This window comes from Palaemon carinicauda, chromosome 1 (genome assembly GCF_036898095.1).
Source record: "Palaemon carinicauda isolate YSFRI2023 chromosome 1, ASM3689809v2, whole genome shotgun sequence".
Taxonomy (NCBI): domain Eukaryota; kingdom Metazoa; phylum Arthropoda; class Malacostraca; order Decapoda; family Palaemonidae; genus Palaemon; species Palaemon carinicauda.
In genome coordinates, this window is record NC_090725.1 from 83047764 (window position 1) to 83069878 (window position 22115).

The following is a 22115-nucleotide window of genomic DNA, read 5'->3' on the forward strand; positions in this document are numbered from 1 at the left end:
CTACACAATACTGATTTAAGCAGGTTGATCCTAAACAGTTATCACAATTGTATAAATGAATGCGTGGTTATCAGAAGGTTACTGTGGGATACATGTATATACTAGATATCACTAAGAATAATCATATTTTATAGGCTTCATGAAACTACAATTCATAAGCAATAAAGAAATCGGAGTTTGTGCTTTCCGGGTTTATACATGACCCTACGTTGGTAATAACTTTGTTGAACAAAATAAAGGAGACGAATGCTCCTAAATATAATGTACATGAAAACAAACGCAAGAGGTGGTTAGTTATGTAAATTATACTACTTACATCTCAACCTAGGTTTGGACCTTATGGAGGGCAGTGGTTCAAGTCAGCAAAAACGGTTCAGGGTTTGTTTTATATGGGATTTTATTATTTATATACATGAAGATCAGATTTAGTTATTCATATACATAAAAACAATCGTTAGTCTTAAAGTTATGGGTACTATGTATACGTCGTGAATTCTTAGAATTTTGTTTGAATTTGAGAAATACGATATTTACCTATTTTTTTTTTTTTATAATTGAACAACAAAAATATTCTTGTTAGGCTGGTAATTTAGTTGTATTATCAGGAAATTATTGCGTTTATAAAAGTAACGACTTTACATTAAATTTTAAAGTTTTATCAGGAACGTTTTATAAAAGCTATTCCAGATTAAAATATGTGTTAATTGTCAAGTATCTATATAGGTCGTGAACACTTTTTTAAGTTGACTTGTACACCGCCTTTCTTCTATGTTGCTGTCTAACCTTTTTCAACTTGTACTTTCTAGCGTAACTTCAAGGTTTCCCTCAGTTGTACTTGGACAATGAATGTCCTTCCAGGCCCCAGAACCTGAGTGCATTAACAAATTATTTTTCTTGCTACTGTCTTTGGATTTACAGTATTTAATTATCCAAAGGAAAATAATAAACGTCATTTTATGTAAAATTCTCTTTATTTTGTATCACATAATTACATAACACAATATTACAATATGCAATATGATGCGTTCCTTAAAAGCTAAGACAAGAAATTGGTGATGTATTAAATAATATCTATTCATTCTATTTTACACTATGTACACTGTACAGTGTGGACTTTCACTATCCCAAGGTAATTTGCATCGTTACATGGCCCCTTGCTACTGCCTCTGCTACCAACCCACTACAGATAAAGGGACGACGCAGCCAGTAGCTTCTCAACAAAATCAAATGACCCTAAATACTGAACACCGGATCGATTCTTTGGATCCAACCAGTCAGTTCCACTTCTGATAAGATCAACAGTTCCTTGTGTTAATATTTTTGTACCAAGTTCTAAGTTCATTCAACGTCATTCATTCTGAGTCATCTGATTTCCAGTACGGCAGATCAGTGAGACGAAGTGGATTGCGTCTATAATTCGTATCTGAATTAATTTCGCTCTAGGTAATGTTATCCTCCTTTGGCATCGTACGTGACGCAGGCGATTACAATTCCTCGTAACAAGCAGTCTGTCTATTGTTTACTTATCCTATCTATTCATTACTTACATAGTAACGGTGATTTAATTCTTCGTTGGTGTCAGTGTCAGTCGTCTCAACAATGCTAGATACGATCGGCCAACGAATCATGACAATTCCCTGGCTTTCTATTATCAGGTTCCCCGCTACTTGCAGGCACTCTCTTTGTACAAATGGGCACTTTGCCCATAAAGCCCAAGTCCTGGGCATGGGTAACATCAGGTAATATTCGTCCTATTAACTGGACTTCATGCAGGTTTATTGGACCAACGGTGAATCCTCAAGGGTTTCCTACGCAGCTACTGTGCAAAACCCCGAACTTAGACCAAGAGAGGCCGCTGACGCAGCGGCAGCAGATGAAAGACCAAAGCTTCCCAGGCCACCGGACATGGACATTCCGTGCATGGGCGGCGCCGACATAAAGCCTCCGGCTACCGAAGAACCGTGCATCTGCCCTCCGTACATGTAGTGTGACATGGACCCGAAGCCCGAACCACCAGCGCCAAAACCTCCAAAGCCTCCCTTATCCAAAGGCTTTAGCATGTCGGGGAAACCGAGCATGCCTTTCTTCTTCTTTGATTTCTGGCTTAATTTGCGGTTTCGGGTTTGGATGCCTTCCTTCTTCATGGACAAAGGACGAGCTACCTGTTAACAGAAAAAGGCATACATTAGTTTATTGATCACTCGATTAAAGTTGGTTCTGGAAAAATAGAATCATAATTAGAAATTACAATAACATTTATGATATATATATATATATATATATATATATATATATATATATATATATATATATATATATATATAGTGTTTATGGTTGTATGCTTGTGTAAACAGTGAAGCACTTGTGGTTCGCAAGGTCTTCGTACGTGGGCAATTTTGAGCATTAGGTCAAATTCAGGTGTTCCATCAGTGTCAAGTTAGGGAGTCGAGGGTCGCACTTGCCCACTACAGCCACGCACCCCTCCCCCATTCGTCCACAACCTTACGTCAAGATTAAGTCTCATAGGGGCCTCCTCTGCACACTTTGAATTCGTCCTTAAGATTAAATGCGATAACGTCGAAAACCCCTTTTCCGGAGGCCTCAGCAGGCGACCATACAGGAATCAGGTAGAAGGGGGCATCATTTGAGAAGTATTGTGATGGTGTGTGTCAGGACGGACCTCCTACGGTGGGGTCGCAGCCCCCCTGGAGAGACCTCATTGTGATGGGCAGACCCCCTCTCGAGGTCCCTGCCTCGCACGCCCACACGCGATTGGGTTGCTACCTTTTGGTCTCACTAGTCTTACAAGGATTCACTCCTGTGCAGCCATTCCCCCCTCCCCCCACAAACCACAAAGACACAATTATCGGCGTCAGACTTCCTATTTCCATCTTTCCGTTTTGTGTTGTTAGCAGTGAATGAAGTTTTCCTTCTCAACATCAGTTGAAATGTAGACAAAGAGATTTTTTATATAACTTGTTCTCATGTGTTTCTTGATTCAATGATAATTCATATTACTGGTTAATAAAAATGTATACTGCTCCTTTAACTAAGAAATATTGTGTGTGAGAGAGAGAGAGAGAGAGAGAGAGAGAGAGAGAGAGAGAGAGAGAGAGAGTTGCTGCCGTTAATTAGGCAAGTAGCCACATCTCATTCAAGAAAGCTTATGGGCGGACTGGCGGTATTGTGCGGGCGTGAGGCCCCAGAACGAGGACTGTATTGACTTGTCTACGTCTGTCTGTCAAATTTACGACCCACCACACCCTAGTTTTGTCACCCACCATTCTCCTGTCGGGGAGGTTTGCTTCCAGGCCAGTGAATTTCCTTTGTGGATGGCGGGCCTGAGTCAAAATAAGTCAATTTACCGTCTTGGCCGTTCCGTGGGATTAAAATTTAAGGGAAATGAGATATGAAACGAAGCGAATGGATGGTAGTTGATTGTACGTTAAATTCTTTACAAAGAAAATAGTTTCGCAATTCATAATGATTATAAGATAATATTAACAATAACGTTAATGTTAATCTTGAAAATTACGTCCAAAACAACGCAATACTGTTGTGTGATAAAGATGATAACTTGATTGCCTAGTTGCCAGCCTCTGCAATACCATTAAGCGTTACAACATCCTCTTGGAGGGCGTATCATGCTAAGCATTAAATTCTCAATATCAAGTGCTGGTAACAGCCGTGGCTAATCTTAAATAGCCCGAGCGGCGAAAGACGAGCTCCGACCACAAGCGTAACGAATCGCTCGGGGTCTTAGCTAATCGGGGAAATGTGCTAGAACTAATCAAGTAGTTCATCGGGAGAGCTCTGCTAAATTCACTTTCCTGTGCGGAGGCCGACGGAGTGGCCAAACTAAATCCCTTACGTAATTCCAGACTTGAGAGAGAGAGAGAGAGAGAGAGAGAGAGAGAGAGAGAGAGAGTCCAACAATTGAGAGGGTGTTGTAGAAGTAACGGCCAACGTTTATACCTGGGAAGACTTCAGCCTACGATTGAGGTTTGAAAAATAATGTAATTATTGAAAAAAAAAATCCAATGGCTTTGCAAAATCCATCTTTCAAATGTTCTTTCGAAAATAACTGACATATACCTGTAGTTCCCTAAATGAAATCGGTAACAACAATGATAAAAACGAAGATTACCGGTAATCTTTTTTTTGGTTGAAAGTTGCGTCGCTCTTCACTCTTGATTAAGAATATTTTTGTCTCTTTTCTTCTGAAGGTAATTAGGACACGAGTAAAACACGAATGAAGAATGGCAGGCTGGGGGCGGGGTTTAAGGTGGTTCAGATAAAGGACAGATAAGAAACCGTGAGAGAGAAGATAAGGCAGATGCCAGCAAGGCGGAGAGAGAGAGAGAGAGAGAGAGAGAGAGAGAGAGAGAGAGAGAGAGAGAGAGAGAGAGAGAGAGAGAGAGCCAGCCCATTTTCTCTGACTGACAACTGTGGTCCTAGATATTGCATTATCTTTATCACTCGTCTGAATTAACACATGTTAAAAAGAATGGACCTACAAAATGAAAGGACTGAATTATTTTTTTAATAAATAAGAAAACTAAAGTTAAAATTCTTACACTATTATCAACAGTGATGTAAGAATTATATGTGTGTGTTAGGCTTACATAAAACGAGGCTTATCAATACAATAAATTTAAACGTACTTTTTGAACCCCTTTTTATTTTTCGTATTATGTTGGTTGAATGAATGGTTCGCTCATCTCAATGCAAGAGAAAGAGAGAGAGAGAGAGAGAGAGAGAGAGAGAGAGAGAGAGAGAGAGAGAGAGAGCGTAACCATTAAGTTTTTTTTTTCTGTGGAATTTCGCGGCCCATCACAACCTGACAAAATAGCACCGTAAGAGAAAACGGGAACGAATAAGCTCCATTTCAAAGAAAACGGGTGTAAAGCAAGCCATCTCTTCCTCTCAAAAGAAAAAAAAATCCTGCTAAGAATTAATTGAAGATCTTTCTAACTAATATTACTGTATTCACAACCTTGAGAGATATCAAAAGTAACTGTTTACCTATGTTCTGAATGCAGGATTAAAAATAGTTCTTTTATTTTCCTTTAGTTCACCGCATTAAGATGCCCCTACTCTTTACTCTATGGGATTTTATAGGCGTTATCCGCGACATTATGAAAGGGGGTTGCTTTTGGGAAGAGAGAGAGAGAGAGAGAGAGAGAGAGAGAGAGAGGGAGAGAGAGAGAGAGAGAGAGAGAGAGAGAGAGAGAGAGAGTTTCCTCAGCATCCGGGGAGTGCGGACGTCGAAGCAGGAAATAAGAAGATAAACAAGATAAAAAGATAAAAGGGAAAGCTTTTCCCAACTTCAACCGAGCCGACGTCAAGGGGAAGCAAGAAAATGTTCGAATCTGTGCTCCTTCATTTCTAGTGATTATTGGAAACGAGATCATGGAAGTAAAACAACCAGACGGAAAGATGAAAAAAAAATTACGGTATTAGAAAAACAGAAAGAGCACAGATTGATAGAAACAGAGTTGACCAGAAGCCCTAAGTGATTAGATTCTAAGTTAATGCCCAGGGCAGCAGAGGGAACACAGCGAACGTGGCGCCAGGCCGGAGGTGCCGTCGCCAGGCGCGGCACCTCTTACCACCACCATGACGGAGAAAAGTCACCGAGAAGGGTTTAGCTGAGTGAGGGAAAAGAGAAGCAAAAGGTGGGGAGGGATTTCTGGGTATCTAGAGGCACTGTGTGATCAGAATTATTTTTTTTTTTTTTTTTTTGCGGTCAGGTACAGTACAGTACAGTACATTACACACACACACACACGCAAACACACACTCTCTCTCTCTCTCTCTCTCTCTCTCTCTCTCTCTCTCTCTCTCTCTCTCTCTCTCTCTCTCTCTCTCTCTCATTATTATTATGAGAGAGAGAGAAAGTCTATTTATTTTGTAGGACGGAAAGATGTAAATTGTTAAGACAGATGTAATCAGATGAAAAAAAAAAAAACTTAAGTATAAAGTTAAACTGTATTTAACGATCCCAATCCAAATGCTATATTAAACAACTTGAATACTATGTTAGTCTTATTTTGATATCGTATTAACAGTGCCTAGCAGACATTAAAATGTATCGGCATGTCGGTGACTGAACAGGATAAGAAGCACAAAGCAAAAATGAAAGGAAATAAATCGGACCAGAAAAATAGCGACCAAAATTGTATTAAAGATTTATTGTCCCTCAAAAGGAAGCAAAAACACTCAAAAGGAAACTAAGTACTCTACTAAAACCTAAAATACAAAGAAAAATATAATGAAAATAGCTTCACAATATGAACAAAGAAAAGTTAAGGACCGACTCCTTCTCAATTGAAATTCTGGATAATGGTATCATGTCAAGGGGTAGTTATTACTAAGGTATAACAGTTGTGTCTAATTTCGACAAATGAAATGTTATTTTCAAGTGATCTTAATCTTTCCGATTAAAGTCACTTGAATAAAAAACGCGCTGTACAATTTGGAGACTTAAGAAAATAATGACAAAGATTGCAATAATTGAATTCTTTGTTGGACAGGTCATTTCGTTTAACTCAACAGACTAGTGAAGTCATCCTTTACTTCGGAAATCTTCTAAGATAATGCTAATAATTATGCTAGTAACAACGCTAATATCTTTTTATAAGACAGATAATTATTGAAAATTTCTTATTTCATAAGCTACTGTTAGAGAATAAATGGCATTGGCAAGGATACGAGAAATAATGATAGCCCCTGTCAATGAAATAAGGATTGGGAAATTTAAAACGATAACAAAACCCATAACATCAGTAACTCTAACCGCTAGTAACAAAACTATTATCTCCTTTGTTTACAAATGGCTTTTGCGGCGACCACTCCATACAAAGGTTTTGGGTAGAAGACCTTAACTTTCAATCGAGTGTCAGATGACAGTGTCTAGTGGCACGTGACTTCGTGGCCACGAGACAGTCGGCCTATGACACACTCCACTACAATAAGGAAACTGACATTGAAATATTTATACTTTTCAACTTCAGCGTGAAAATTGTGATAATTTTCCGTGGAACTTTATCATAGCACTGCGTTTGAACTATTTTGCGTTGAAGTAGATTATTTTGTTATTATTATCAAGGGAAGTAAATTCATGTATAATTGTTATCATAATGTGTCTCAGCGAAGCTGCCCCCTCCCAATCTTTGTGTCGATGACAAGAAATTTTTCTTTAGTTCGTTTATAATCCACCGTTTCCAAAGACTATAAAATGGACACTTTCTTGTACATTTGTCCTAATTGAAAAGTCTATTATACCTGTTGGATACATTCCTTTATCCCCTTTTATTTAATAATTTGTTTATTTATTGAGAGAGAGAGAGAGAGAGAGAGAGAGAGAGAGAGAGAGAGAGAGAGAGAGAGAGAGAGAGAGAGAGAGAGAGAGAGAGAGAGATCCCATTTGGAAGAATCAATGAGATAACATTGCGAAAACCACACAAGCCCAAAAGGCCAAGAAGAAAAGGCCTTTCCGAATAGACATACGGGCAATAGATCATGTTTCCTACGTGGCGCCTGAGGTTCTACAGTTCCGACCTTAAGGCCCACTTCATTTTTTTTATCCTTCCTTTTTTTCGTCGGTGTTTGACTTACTCCTTTGAAGTGTTCCTCTTCCGTTTTTTTTTCTATTTTTTTTTATTTTTTTAGAATATATCGTAAATCTCACCTGGCGCTAATATAAGGGGTTTTGTGTAAAATCTTTGAAAGACATAAGATGGGTAGTCGACACAATGTAGGTGACATTTAAAGCAATAATAATTTACATTATGTAGGATTTATCAGTCCCCTCTTGATAATTATTATAGGATAGTCTTCAAAACAATGGGTTTTATTGGTAGACTTACATTATTATTCTTATTATTATTATTATAGCTTAAAGCCCTCATTTATTTGCAGTATTCAATATCAAAATCAAAGAAAGAATATGAAGTCTATTAATCCAACTACCACTCCTTTAGCCCTTTCCCTAGTTCTTCCTGTGTAAGTGTCCCTCCCGTTGCGTTGGGTAAACATATTATATTTAAAATAAAGTAAAAAACTACCATTTCCAGCTCGAGTTGTTTGTGAGAGCAGTGCTCGGTAATATGACACCGAAAATGAGGGTTTTGGTCGATGATAATTACTCGAGAAAAAGAAAAGGGCAAAAGGGGAAAAAATAAGGAGTAATAGGGGAAAAAAAGAGGAGGAAACGGAGAAACATTTGCAGAAAAGGGGAAACGTTGACGCCGGTGTTTTGTGGTCTGTCTAAGAGAAGAACAAAAAATGATAAAAAGTTAAAATAGGTTCAAAGGGTTAAACCGTCCCGGTCAATTTACATGAAAGAAAGTGCTCTTTATTAGAAGAGAGAGAGAGAGAGAGAGAGAGAGAGAGAGAGAGAGAGAGAGAGAGAGAGAGAGAGAGAGAGAGAGAAATCTTGGAGCAAAATCAGTTAAATCAGTGCCACCCAATATTAGATAGCCACAAACAAACGAAAAACGCACCGACACATCGCACAGGCAAGTGTCATCCTCTCTTGAAAGCGGCGTCAGAAACAATCCCTAAGACCGCCCACAGGACGTGTGTAAAACGAATCCCTCAGACGATCGACGTCTAGAAATACGTCACTCCACCCACGGACAGATGTTTGAAGGCTGCCGCTATATTTTACATCACTTTTGGAATAATTACAGCTCTTGCCTCAGCCCTCCACCGAGGAGAATAGCTTGTCCTTGCGGAGGGTGGGCATTAAGGTTAAATTCCCTCGAGCTAGTCTCCAGTCACATGGGGGCTTCTGGTTTTCAAGGAACATGTGTTTGAAGGGCGGTAACTTATCTTCTGTTTCTTCTGAATAACTAACACGAGAAAATCCTCGGTCAGGAGTAAGGAAATTGGCCCTAATGAATAGTCGGCATTATGTCCAACACACTTAAAAGATCACAGAAACTCGGGGCTTACTGGTTAGAGAAACCCCATAATTTGGCTGCATTTGGGACATGACAGTTCTTAGCCTCTTTGCATTTAAGGGTTACGCAAGAGGAGAGTGCCAATAATGTCAGCACACCTAGTGACATCGGGGAGAGCACTTGGTCTGCATGATGCCGAAACTTACGATTCATTTCTAGCACAAACATACGAGAAAAAGACTGAATCTGGGTTCTTCACTATAATTTTACTATATCTCATCCACATATAACACTCACGCACGCATGCTCATGTGTATGTATATGTGTATATATATATATATATATATATATATATATATATATATATATATATATATATATAATATATATATATATATGTATATATTATATGTATGAGAGAGAGAGAGAGAGAGAGAGAGAGAGAGAGAGAGAGAGAGATTTGATTGCGTGTCAAAACCTGCCAAGAAACACACACGAAGCAAATAGGAAAAAACGTTTCCGGCTCATAATTACGAAGGCATTTATTCTGCAAATGAACAATTTTCATCGGAATTAATTTTAATTTTGGCAAAAGGTAATCGACCTGTCCTTTTGAGACTCCAGACGAGATTTTTTTACGGTGTCTTAATCGTAGTAGGTATTATGAATAAATTTGAGAATTTCATAATTGTCACAACTTAGACTGCATCCCACGGGCTACTTGTATTGCTATTTCCAATGAAAATAAAGATTGATGTAATTTTAAACGCATGGATATTTTAAAAGAACACTAGAGCAATAAAATGGCAGATGAGTAAAATTTGTTCCCACATAAATATTCGTCCCTTTGTCTCAATAAATACGCTATGCTCGAACAGCCATCATTAAACTAACATTTGCGATCACCATAACTTGTCGGGTCGGGTAAATATACCCAATTTAGGCAGATTTGTAGACTAACATTAAATCACCAACAGCGAAGGCAAGAGTGTTATAGTGGTCAAGGTCACGAGAGTCGTAACTTTTATTAAGTCAAGAGAGAATTCCACCTTACCAACGATTGGAGTATATACTCCTTGATGAACTAATGCCATGAGTAATAAGACCCCAGACCTTGCTAAAAAACACACATGGTTTTCCACTTAACTATGAATCAAATGAATTAAATTTTCCCATTGGAAGGAGATGAAAATAGATTTTCCCTCACCGTAATTAACCGTAATTACAAGAATTCTGTCTTAATTGAGATTTTATGACAGCTGGACAGGAAGGCAATGTTGATACTGGCTTTTAGCAACGTTGTTGTAAAAGGTATTTTAATGAAATGTCACTATGATTAATCTGTAAATGCATCCTGGATCGATCATATTGGTATAAGTAATTAAAAATGAGACAATAAATCATCAAAATTGAGTACTCTCATACGACATTGGGAAAAAGAAATATATGTTCTGTTACAGTGAATGTCGGTATCTTCTATTTACAGTAAATCGCACTACAAAAATAAATGTAGGAATTACGCTGACAGTCCAGTTTTTTATGTCTTTCAAGCGATGTGCTCAAATCACATTTCCCCATAACTACTAAGGCTATGCCTGTTCGAACTCAGTGTCCATGTCCATTACTAATATCGCATTTTACCATTGAAATTAATATTTTACCACCAAAAGCAAAATAAATTATTAAACTTATGTCCTCTACCATCATAAAAGATGAAAAGCTATCAACTATTATAACGTAATTAACGAACAGTAAGCAGTGTAATTTGAATATATGCCATTAGAGCTACCATTTAAAATTATACGTTATCACTATACAATTCGTCTGGTATTACCGCAAACTTATTAGTGACACCGTGATGACGTAATGTTTTCCATGAATTTAAGAAATCGATTCTCCCACCGAATTTAGTAAGAAAACGTAAGTACCAGCATTTAGTTAACTATGTTAATCACTTCATAGTAATCGTGAAGAAAAACGTAAAGGATTTAGCATGCAGAAAACATTGTCGGTGGTCATAAAGTCTCTTAATAGTCTTCTTGTTATATGTGTTTATATGTGTGATTAATTTTTTTTAGGTATCGCTTTTCTTGGCCAACTGCTTCTCAAGTAGCTAACAGTAACTTAAGATTGGCAGAACCAAAATAAAAACAAATATGAAAATAGTTTTAACATCAATTGAAAAGTGAAAACAACATAAAACTTACGTTATGGAGTTTGTAGTAGAGGCCGCAAGCGTTGCAAACCGGTTCACCATTCTGATTGCGTCGCCAAAGCGTCGTTGTCTGCGTCTTGCAGTTGACGCAGGATGTACCCTCGCGACGGTTGGCCGACTAAAAAAAGAAACGAAAGTACCATTTAAGTCTCAGAGGATTCGGAAGTTTTTACAGTCAATTACCAAATACTTAAGGTGAAAATTTAATAAAATCATTTATACACATTTTCATCAATACTTTTGAAGTTATGAATAGGGAACATTATCATGCAGTTTATAATAAAGATAATTATTTTTTCTATTAACAATGGAATGAGAGAATAATTTAATAAAATCATTTATACACATTTTCATCATTACTCTTGAAGTTATGAATAGGGAAATGCAGATGATAATAATTATTTTTTTTTCTAATAAAAATGGAATGAAAGAACGTCTTTATTAATGACTGCGCTTACACAGAAGACTGCCATCTGCAAAATAAATATATTTTGGTGTTCAAGTTATTCATGCTGGAAATATTCAGATGATGGAGATTGACAATACCAAATGTAACATTCATAGATGGCACACATGAATCAAATAACTCAATATTGCTAAAGGAAGTACTCTCTCAAGTACAGTATATTGACATGGATGTTGCTATTGTAGTAAGTAAAGGCAATTTTAATATCCAAAGCTATCCCAGTTACTTCCTCTCTCCATATGTTTCCTGCAACACTCTAGTTCCCATCCGTTCCTGAATACAAAAAGAGAATGTATAGGAAAGGGAATGTATGGGAGAGTCAATAATCCACTCATGGCCGTTTCTCAAATGTAGCCACAAAAGAGGGACAAACATATTTTTTCCCATTTCCCCCTTTCGTAACTTCCATTTTCCCTCTTCCCTTTTTTCTTTCTTCCTCCTCCCATTTTCCCCTGCGAGAGCGAATCAATGGACGAGGGACCAGATGGCAAGATAGGAAAGGCGGGGTTTTGATTCTGGGGGGATAAGGTACGATCCAGGGGAGATTAGACACACTGCTATTGATTGGGGGAGGCAGTATGGACCCCTCCGCCCCTTGCACATGGCTAAGAGAAGAAGCGTACTAGTTGTTGTAGCTTAGTGGGGGGAAAAGCGATGCTCTAAGGGTGGGGGAAGTGGAAGGGGAAGGGGGTTGAGTTTTGGCGTTGTTTTTGAGCTGAAGAGTTTGGGTCGGATAGAAGAGAAACTGCAGTGAGGGACACCACTGTAAATAATGGATGAAAATGAATAATACCGAATAACGTGAGAGAAATGAATGGGCAGCCGCAACAGTAATTGGTCTCGACTTACCGTGCGCTGCTTGGGTTTGATGAGAGGTCTGTTCTGTCCGTTCATCTTGTAGTAGAGGCCACAGGCGTTGCACAAGTAGTGGCCGTTTCCGTCCCGACGCCAAAGAGGCGTCGACGTCGCTCCGCAGTTGACGCACTCCCGACCCTCTGCAAACATAAGTAACAATAATTTTTATGATGTCGTTAATCGTTTATCAAGAATTTTAATTCAGTTGATTACTGTTTTATTGACACCTAGATGATAGATTTAATTACACAAGTTTATACTGGCTTCAAATATAAGTTCATAAAGTATGAAAAATCGGTATTCATAAAATCGGTTTTTTTTTTTATTTCCGATAACTATTGTATACAGTAAGTTATTGAACGTACGACTCATGATTATGCAGAAAAAATATTCACAATAACAACAGCTGTTGCCCCTCTCTCTCTCTCTCTCTCTCTCTCTCTCTCTCTCTCTCTCTCTCTCTCTCTCTCTCTCTCTCTCTCTCAAAATTATCCTTAACAAGAACTAGAAGTGCTTTATCGGTGATGACAAATGCACAACTTATATGCACGCTTATATTTTGACATTTTATTTATGGCGTCTCATAGGAGTAATACAATTGTTCTTGAATGACATTTCAGTTACATTTCATTTGGGTATTTTTTCTCATATGGACACAAATAAATGAATTAGAAATATCGAGAAATTCTTGACTCTTAATATTAGTTCACTTTCCCCCCCCCCAGTTAAAGATTTAAATCTTCCTTTGTAGTTAAGCCGTGTTGTCCTAAAATTATTTTACTTTTTGCCTGGTCTACAAAATGATTAGGTAGCCGATACCGTGGGTCTTCTCGTTACAAAACGAATGTTTAGTAGAAAACAAGGACATTTTTTTACAGGTAAGAAGGTTTAATAACACATAATTTTCAATGTTTAGACAATAAAAGCAAATTTTAAACGGCAATTGTTAGTAGATAGTAGAAGGCTTCAAGAAATTTTATGTAAATCGTCTCTTTGAGTGTCCAACTGATTTGATGCAGTGATATCAACAGTAATGATAAGTTTTATTGATGGTAGTAGTAATTATAGGAAATAGTTCTCATTGTTGTAAATTCCAAAATTAACAAAATAGACATTCACGGGTATATTATTCTATGGGAATTGCCGCCCATGCTACCTTCACCAAAGGGTATTCTCTCTCTCTCTCTCTCTCTCTCTCTCTCTCTCTCTCTCTCTCTCTCTCTCTCTCTCTCTCTCTCTCAAAAAAAAAAAAAAAAAAGAAACTCACCTGTGCTTGATCTCTTTGAGTTTTTGGATTTCTCGTGTGAAGGTGATAAGGAAGTGGGGACGGTAGAAAATGGCTTGCTGAACATGGATGACATTCCAGAGGACGGATAGAAGCTGGAATAACCAGTGTGGGCGAAATCCATGGAGGAATGTGTAGGATATCCCGTGTATCCCGTTGGATGGGCTGTTGAGTGGGCGGGAGAAAGGGAAAGGGATGGCTTCGAAGAGAAGGGCGCGCTGCTGAAGGCTGGTGTATAGGATGGATCGCACTTGATGTCTAGGTTGGAAGATCCCCCGTGGACGACTGGAGAGGAAGTTAATCTTTCAGGGGTCAAGCGGGCACCTGACGCGCAGCGGCTGCTGCTGCTACCGATGCATCCTGCTGCTGTACCTGCTGCGTTTGCTGTTGGGGCAAAGGACTCGTACTCATGGGCTGCTCCTGTGCCTGTGGCTGAGGAGGACCCTGTTGATTTGTTTGTGCCGTGGGCGTCTCATCCGGAGGAGTAGGTGGATATCCATAAGGGGCGTAACCCTGAGCAGTCTGGTGGGTTTGGTGGGCGGGTGTAGGCTGATAAGTTTTAGCAAAGGGCGTGTGCCATGAAGATCCGGGAGTATTGTAGGCGGAGGGACCAGTGGCTGCCGCTGCCGCCATTTTGTCTGTACCCAGCCAGGAGTGGAGGGGGTTTGGGAAGTGGGGATGGCCCCGGTACACTGTTGTCTGACCGAAACGACCTGCAAGCACAAGGAAAAACAAACGATTTAGTTATAGCACAGGAAACCGGTATACAGTAAAGCAACACTACATAACTAGATTACTCGTATTTTATACCCTAAACAAACCTTTAAAAAAAACTGTCACGAAGAAAATTCGTTGCAATCAATTGTAGTTGACCTTCACTAACACAAACACAAACTCTTGGAAATATAAAATGCCTTTTAGTGTTATGTATTTGAAAACAACCCTGTGTGTAAAAGCGTAGTTGTCCTAACGGTGCCTGGTTTATGGGGAAAATCAATATGGAAAAATATTTGGGCCACAATGGACATTATTAATCCACCTCAAGACCCATCACCTTCCTCCGAGGACATGAAAGGAGGGCCAAGGGGAGGGAGCGTGGGTGGTGGTGCTATGGATTACAAGGGCAGCGCCGTCCGTGTTTCTTTCTACCAGAGCTCCCGAGCAATTTAACAAAGAATAGGGCTTGACAGTCAATTGACGGCTTGACTGACAGGTCTCAGGAAATGGTGAGACGGGAGTCTAGGGGTCGTCGGATGGGTGGTTAGTCGAAGTATTGTTTGGCATTGTTTAGCAGCGCGTGGTTAGTTACGTGGCAAAGGGTTGGCTTGTTTGTCCTGTGACGGAGACTCGCGCTTACAGAAAGCAATCGATACCATTGTGTATTCGAAGTGTTAAACCAGTAAAAGATAAAGATCGTTTCCACTTTTCTTTAGATTTTCTTCCTATCTCTTCTTTACCATCTCTGTGCGACCCCACCAAAGAGAAGAAAAGTAAATAATTGATTCGGGTCTGTACTTCCGGATTATTTCCTATGGCTTGGCATGATTCTTCCCTCGTAAAATTACAAAAGGGAAACAGTTGAAATAATATATAATTTTGATATGGAAAGTTCTACCGGTACAATCACAGTTAATCCAACGAAGAGCTGAATGGGAAATTTTTATTTCATAAGATCAAACATTCATATATTGATATACAGTAAAAAAAGAAAAAAGTGACAAGTCCAGCTTTTCGTATATAGACTACACTCTGGGAATCATCGACACCCGAGAACCGGAAGAAAATCAACCAGGAAAGTCTCTCTCTCTCTCTCTCTCTCTCTCTCTCTCTCACTGATGAAACGATGGCGTTTTCACGTGCTGGGCGAGGCCAAACGAGGGTGCTAATGCGTGGGCACTGATGGGAAGCCATTATGGAGGACCAGGAGTTACGGATGGTCTCTTTTAACAAGTGATTGGTGCTTCCCACGTGATGCCGCGACCTCCTGAGGTATTAGAAAAGAGCTCTTGGCCATGAGGAGATGCTCGAAAGAGTGGTCTCCCAGGCACGTGTGCTTTTGTATATCATCCTGATACTAACGGGCTTAGTTTGTTCGTCCAACGCCAATGAAAAAGAAAGTTTTGAAAAGCTATGATGAAAATATATTTTTCCAATGTTTTTATATTAAATTATGAACGACTATAATCATACTCGCTTTAGAGAGAGAGAGAGAGAGAGAGAGAGAGAGAGAGAGAGAGAGAGAGAGAGAGAGAGAGAGAGTAAATATGGGGAAAGAGCAGCCCGCAAAACCACAATATACCATCTGAACAGTAGGGTTTCTTCTCCGTCGTTCTAAGCGAGACTCGAAGTCTTTCAAAGGATGACCGCTCAGACCAAAACATCCGCCGAACATCTATTTTCTTAGACACATTTACTTTTTCCCGGCGAGGGGAGTTCTGGGTGAGGGTAACAAGGAATGACAGTTAACATCTGTATTTGGCAATCAGTGCGGTGGGAAGCTTTCAGAGCTAATAGAGCCAAGTTGAAATTATGGCGCACAAGCCTTTCCTAGACAAGGAACCAATGGAGTGAAGCAGACCAAGGAGTTATTGCTTTTTAAAAGGATGTACCTCCATTGTCTTCCCTTCTCCCACCAGAAACCTCGACCTAATGTAACGGACAATACCAGTGACTCACATTTGTATAGGTTAACATTCCTTCAATTGCGTTGTTTTTATAGGAAAACAATCATAAACATGGTACTCAAAGTTGCAGCGCCAATGCTCTATCCTATAATTTTGTCTCTAATTGTAAAATGAAAATTATTCCTTGTTTCTATGTTGAATTGATTTTGAGTTATCTGGTATCAAAGGACATTGACTCCGAATTTCCCTGTTGAAACAAGCACAGCAAACCGCAAAGTTAAAATCTGTTATCCACAGGTGGTTCGACCGTGAAATACGTGACCCGCAAAGGCGCATCAAGTTACCAGGCACCGGGATGCCTACAAAAGAAGTGCATGTCGAGGTCGTCTTGGTCACAATCTCCTACCACTACTAAGATATCTTGGAGACCTAATACAACTACAATCGCACCGTCCTCTTCTTTCATGGATTCCCAGTATGAGACAGACTTGCCTTTACAGACTACTATTAGATAAACGGGATTGTTTAACGGATATGTGTTGTTTTTTCATCTTGCTTTCAATGCTGTTAATTGATGAAATAATGAAGTAAGCAATCGCTCACTATTTTGTATGGATATCATATACGAATGGTGATGACGACGACAGCAGCAGCGTCTATTATGATTTATTAATAACCACCATTAAGTACGGAGATATCCAGAAAGAAAAAAATATATATAATCCTGTCATGTAAATGGTTAGATAGTATAATCTGCTCACACATTTCTTGTTATTCTGCTGTGTATGATGCCTCATCTGGTTTACGATTTATATTATGGCAGTGGTCACCAGTCTAACTGGAGGGATGAGACCTAAGGCTATGACTTTCATCCAAATAAAAACACGAACACAACACCCATGACCAGAAAATAGGGTAATAAACCCTTTGTCTGCGGTTCTATCTTATTGAAACAACATGAATACTTCGTATCATTTCCTTTAAGACGGTGAAGTTAGCTTAGGGCTCATCTACAACGCAGAATAAGGCGATGTGCAAATTGTTTATTTACCAAATTTTAGATTTTTTTTTTCTGTTCGTTAGGCCAAGATTTACATATTCATCGGTGATGTGTAAATTAGGAAAATCTGTTGACGCTAACAAACAAAAGCCGACCCAAAAAAAAAAATGTTTTCAAAACTTTTGAAAAATTCATGCAATCTATATATATATGTATATATATATATATATATATATATATATATATATATATATATATATATATATATATATATATAGCGATAACTGAATTTGAGTGCTCGTGTTCCTGTGAGAGTGCGTAGAACAATTTGTTTAGGAGAGTTTATTTACTAGACCATGTAGTCATTTCTCTCAACAAATGCTTATATTTTCTCGCTTCATTATAAAATCTCTGGGACAGAACATGTGAATTTTAGTTATTCGGAATGCTTGAAAAGTTTCTATATATAGTGTACACACACACACATATATATATATATATATATATATATATATATATATATATATATATATATATATATATATATAGATATATAGGGATCTAGATATGTTTAAATGTGCGTGGCAGATAGCGAGGATTAAGAGTAAATTTTACTTTAATCTGTTTCCTTAGCAACGAGAGGGTGGTTGTTGAGAAAACCCGGGAAAGCTTTTTTATTGCAGCACATATTCAGGGCAACTGATGAAATTTGGAGTAAAATGCAGTGGGGAAAAAAAGTAAATGTAGTATTGGCTGTAGTGACAACAGTGTTATAATAGCAATGATTATAACAAATGATGTTAAGGGTGATAACCGGATATGAATAAACAAATCGGGTGTTATCTTGTAAACGTTTTATAGCATTGTTATATCCCAGACACGGAAGTGACATACAGCGATGTCATCTGGCCGACAGAATACACCTCGGCCTCAGTCATTCCTGTAAATGCTCGCATATGCGCATTTGCGGTCAGCAAGAGTTCTATGGTGCTGTCAGAGTAAGAGAAAGCAACCGCTACAGCCATAGTACTTGAGGCTGTTTTATTCTTATAGGCAAATGCAAACGGAGCTGTAAAACCTTTGTGCACATCTAGTTCATCCTGCCACCAGCAAATTAAGCTTTGCTTTTTCAGTAATTTTATATGTTTAATAATAACATTAATGCAGGGACAAAACAATTTTAAGTATGTTAGTATGACTATTATTAGAATTATGTTAGAGGTGGAAATATACTTTAAAACGACATAAGAATTATGTTTTTGCTTCTTAAACTATCCCAAATTTAATAGTTTTGCGTATTCATATAATAGTGAGAGTAGTAGAAGTAAGATAAAAACAGCAATTATCAAGTACGTAGTTGCTAATTAAGAACAGATGGATTGGTTATTGCAAATGCCATATTGTAGAACATTAACGAATCACGGCAGATTTTACGGTATGATCTGAAACATCGAAAATGAACAGTGATTGCGTAACTTACACTTGGCATCGGAGTACCAGAATAGAAAACGTTATGTTACAGATGCGGTATCATAATCATTTTATTCAGCACTAATTGACGTCGTGATGACTGCATCGCTAATTGCCACTTACACATTGTTTATGTTTTGGCAGCTGCTTTTAATCCTTTCTCTGTAAACACTCACTCACATGCATAATAGCATCTCGTCTTAAATGCTCTCAGCCTCTCGTAGTTCATCAACCACAACTACTGTAGCTAATGAAGGGAAATTTGATACTCTCTCTCTCTCTCTCTCTCTCTCTCTCTCTCTCTCTCTCTCTAACAAGTACAGAATACTCCTATTGTAACTTTGTATATAGCTTTTGCTGAAATAAAGATGATTATTATTATTACAATGATAATAATTAGGAAATTATGAATATACGAGGTTACGAAGTTCTTTTCTATGACATACAAAATCGATAGACTTCAGTGGTCCTATTCACTTATGAATAGGAATATTATTTGAACAAATGAATTTATCGACTAGAAACAAAAGTGACCTAATCAAATGCGCTGTTATAAAGATAGGGGTGGTATAATTTCCGGCAGATATATGAATAAATAAACACAACGTCCGACATGAATATTCAGAGAGAATTTCTGCATCGTAAGCACTGAGCAAAATAGTTGTTAGTTAAATTATTACTTCCCAATTAGTCTCTTTCTAGTCTTTGGAGAGAGAGAGAGAGAGAGAGAGAGAGAGAGAGAGAGAGAGAGAGAGAGAGAGAGAGAGAGAGAGATGCTTTCTGCATCTGAGAACAAGGCTCGTGAGGACGGATAAGTCACGCTGGCGTAGCGGTAGATGTAGCAGCGAGATGAGCTATAACCCTTTCCCTTCAGTAGTGACGTGGCGGGGGTTGCCACACGTCACATGGGGTCCTCCGTTACAATTTATGTTCGTCCCGTCCCGCTTATGTCCTGATGCTGTGAGCATTTCTCTGGGTTCACGTGTCTAAAACAGTTACAGAGAGAAAGAAGAATCGCGTAAAGCTCCTATGGTCACCCTACATGACCACCAACAAAACAAAGGTTTTCCATGAAATGAGGAAGACAGGGGACATTAAACCATAAATGTATGCAAAGGATGATGAATGAGATGGTGAAGAATGAAAGGGCTAGTAAACAAAGGCGATGAAAACAAAAGCAAAGAAACTCAAGAATAAAAATGTTGAAGTCTGTAAACAAAAATAAAAAAGGAAAATAAAAGATTAATAAGAAAATGAATAAGAATACTAAGCTGCAGGATATGCAAATGACAAGGAGAATGTAAAGGATAAGAGCTGAAGACGCAGTCCGTGTGTTGGAGTGATTACCGCATGGTTTTTGTAAAGGGTCGTCTGTTGGACGCTGCATTAATTTTCTTCCGTAATTATACGTCTGAATTAAGAAACTCTTCTGTGCCTCCTTATGTGGAGAGGGTTAAGAAAAGGAGGCGGGAGGAAGGAAGGGAAAAAGGAAGAGGGAGGTAAAACAGAAACGGAAGGAAATATTAAGAAAAATAAATATATCATCCAAAAGTATGACGAAAAGGCAACAGAAATAATAAAAAAAATATTGGATCTATGTGAAATGATAACTATTATATTTTAATTATTATTTTCATCATTATCATTAGACTAATCAACCACTGATAAGATGGACGACTGAGAGCCCTAATCGAATCAGTTACCGCAACAATAAATCAATTTATTTTATTATAAGATAAAAACGTAATAATAATCAGCAATATTCTCGAATATGTCTTTAATTATAAATAGCAGTTTATAACTACTATAAATATTACCGTACACATTTACCTTCATTTTTATAGTTTAATGACATACTATACGAAAGTATTTTTTCTATTTTTATTTTTTGTCTTTCGCTGAATGCCATAATAACAGTCAGCGCTCAAATAAATTATCTTTATCGTCGCGTTGTTTCTGGTGTACCGCCGCTGATTTCGAATATAATAATCCTACCCGTTTTACACAACATATCTCACGATAAATTGATATATCATTCTCCCCATCATCATCATTAACTGCTACGATATAAGCATAAACATTATACTGTTATATACCGTGCACAGATGATTGTAGACCTCTTGTGAACCACTAATACAAAAGGCCTTCACTTAAAATTGTTTGGAAATAAAATATAACTAGATTTATAAACTGATTTAGTGCAGAAATTCTTTGCGGGCCTTAGAATAGATTATCAGATTTTTTTATTATTGTTATAATGATTTATTTTTAAAAAGCATAAATAAATATATAGATAATGCCCCTATGCCATTAACTTGCGTATCAAGTTTTCATAATATGTACAGTAGATTGATTATTATACAAAATGAGTGATTAAAATAACCTAGATTTAATTATTTGGAATAGTTAAACATTGAAGAATATGGTCTCCCTCTTGTCTAGTAACTGATTCTTCTCATAAATATATCGTTGAAGTGGCTCAAAAGAATTATGAGATGGGAGGAAATGTGTAACGAAATAAAAAGATAAAATAGTAGAGCTGAATTCAATGGAAATAGTAATACTTATAATGGGAACCAGCAGACAGTAGTATTGTAACAAATTAGAAGTATACTTTAGTTCCTGCCGGCTTATCGGATATTAAAAGCCAACATACTTTTAACAAAGTAGAAACAGTTATATTAATATGAAAAACGCATTAATAACCGAGTTAGTATTAAAACGGAAACATTTGCAGGAATACTTAGCTTAGTAAACACACAATATATAAATATATATATATATATATATATATATATATATATATATATATATATATATATATATATATATATATATATATATATATATGCTACACACTTGAAAGTTATACAAACCCCAAACGGGTACCCACAGCGTTAAGTTCTGTCACTTACTTGGATTCGAATAAGAACAATGCTGAGAGTTTGAATAGAAATCTTGCAAAGAAGAGACTGGGGCATATCCAGTAGGGTACTGTGCGCCCTGGGTGCCGTCCACCCCGCTCCCAACGTCCATCATCTGATTAAAGGAAAGGAAAAAAAATCAATTAACATAGGTGTAGGAATACAAGGAATTTGAATTGCGTGTTCAATCGAAGAGCATAATTTAAAACGGCCGTTCATTGGATAACGTGTTTGAGTGGCCAAATGGAATTTGATGTTTTTTTATCTTTGCTCTTCATTAGATATCATAGTAATTAAACAGTAGCTAAATGATTTCACAGCGTCTTTATCGAAAAAAATTGGATCCTAATTTCTAACTTTATGCTTA

General features: G+C 37.8%; 1 protein-coding gene across 1 annotated transcript in view; it reads right to left on the bottom strand.

Moving 5' to 3' along the window:
* Nucleotides 1–964: 964 nt before the first annotated feature.
* Nucleotides 965–22115, bottom strand: part of LOC137642610 (GATA-binding factor 3-like) — a 23277-nt gene continuing 2126 nt past the window's right edge. Inside the window, 6 exon segments of the mRNA XM_068375319.1 lie at nucleotides 965–2162; nucleotides 11117–11242; nucleotides 12440–12585; nucleotides 13713–14052; nucleotides 14055–14443; nucleotides 21740–21863. Coding sequence (XP_068231420.1) covers nucleotides 1809–2162; nucleotides 11117–11242; nucleotides 12440–12585; nucleotides 13713–14052; nucleotides 14055–14443; nucleotides 21740–21863 — 1479 coding nt within the window. The 3' untranslated portion in view covers nucleotides 965–1808.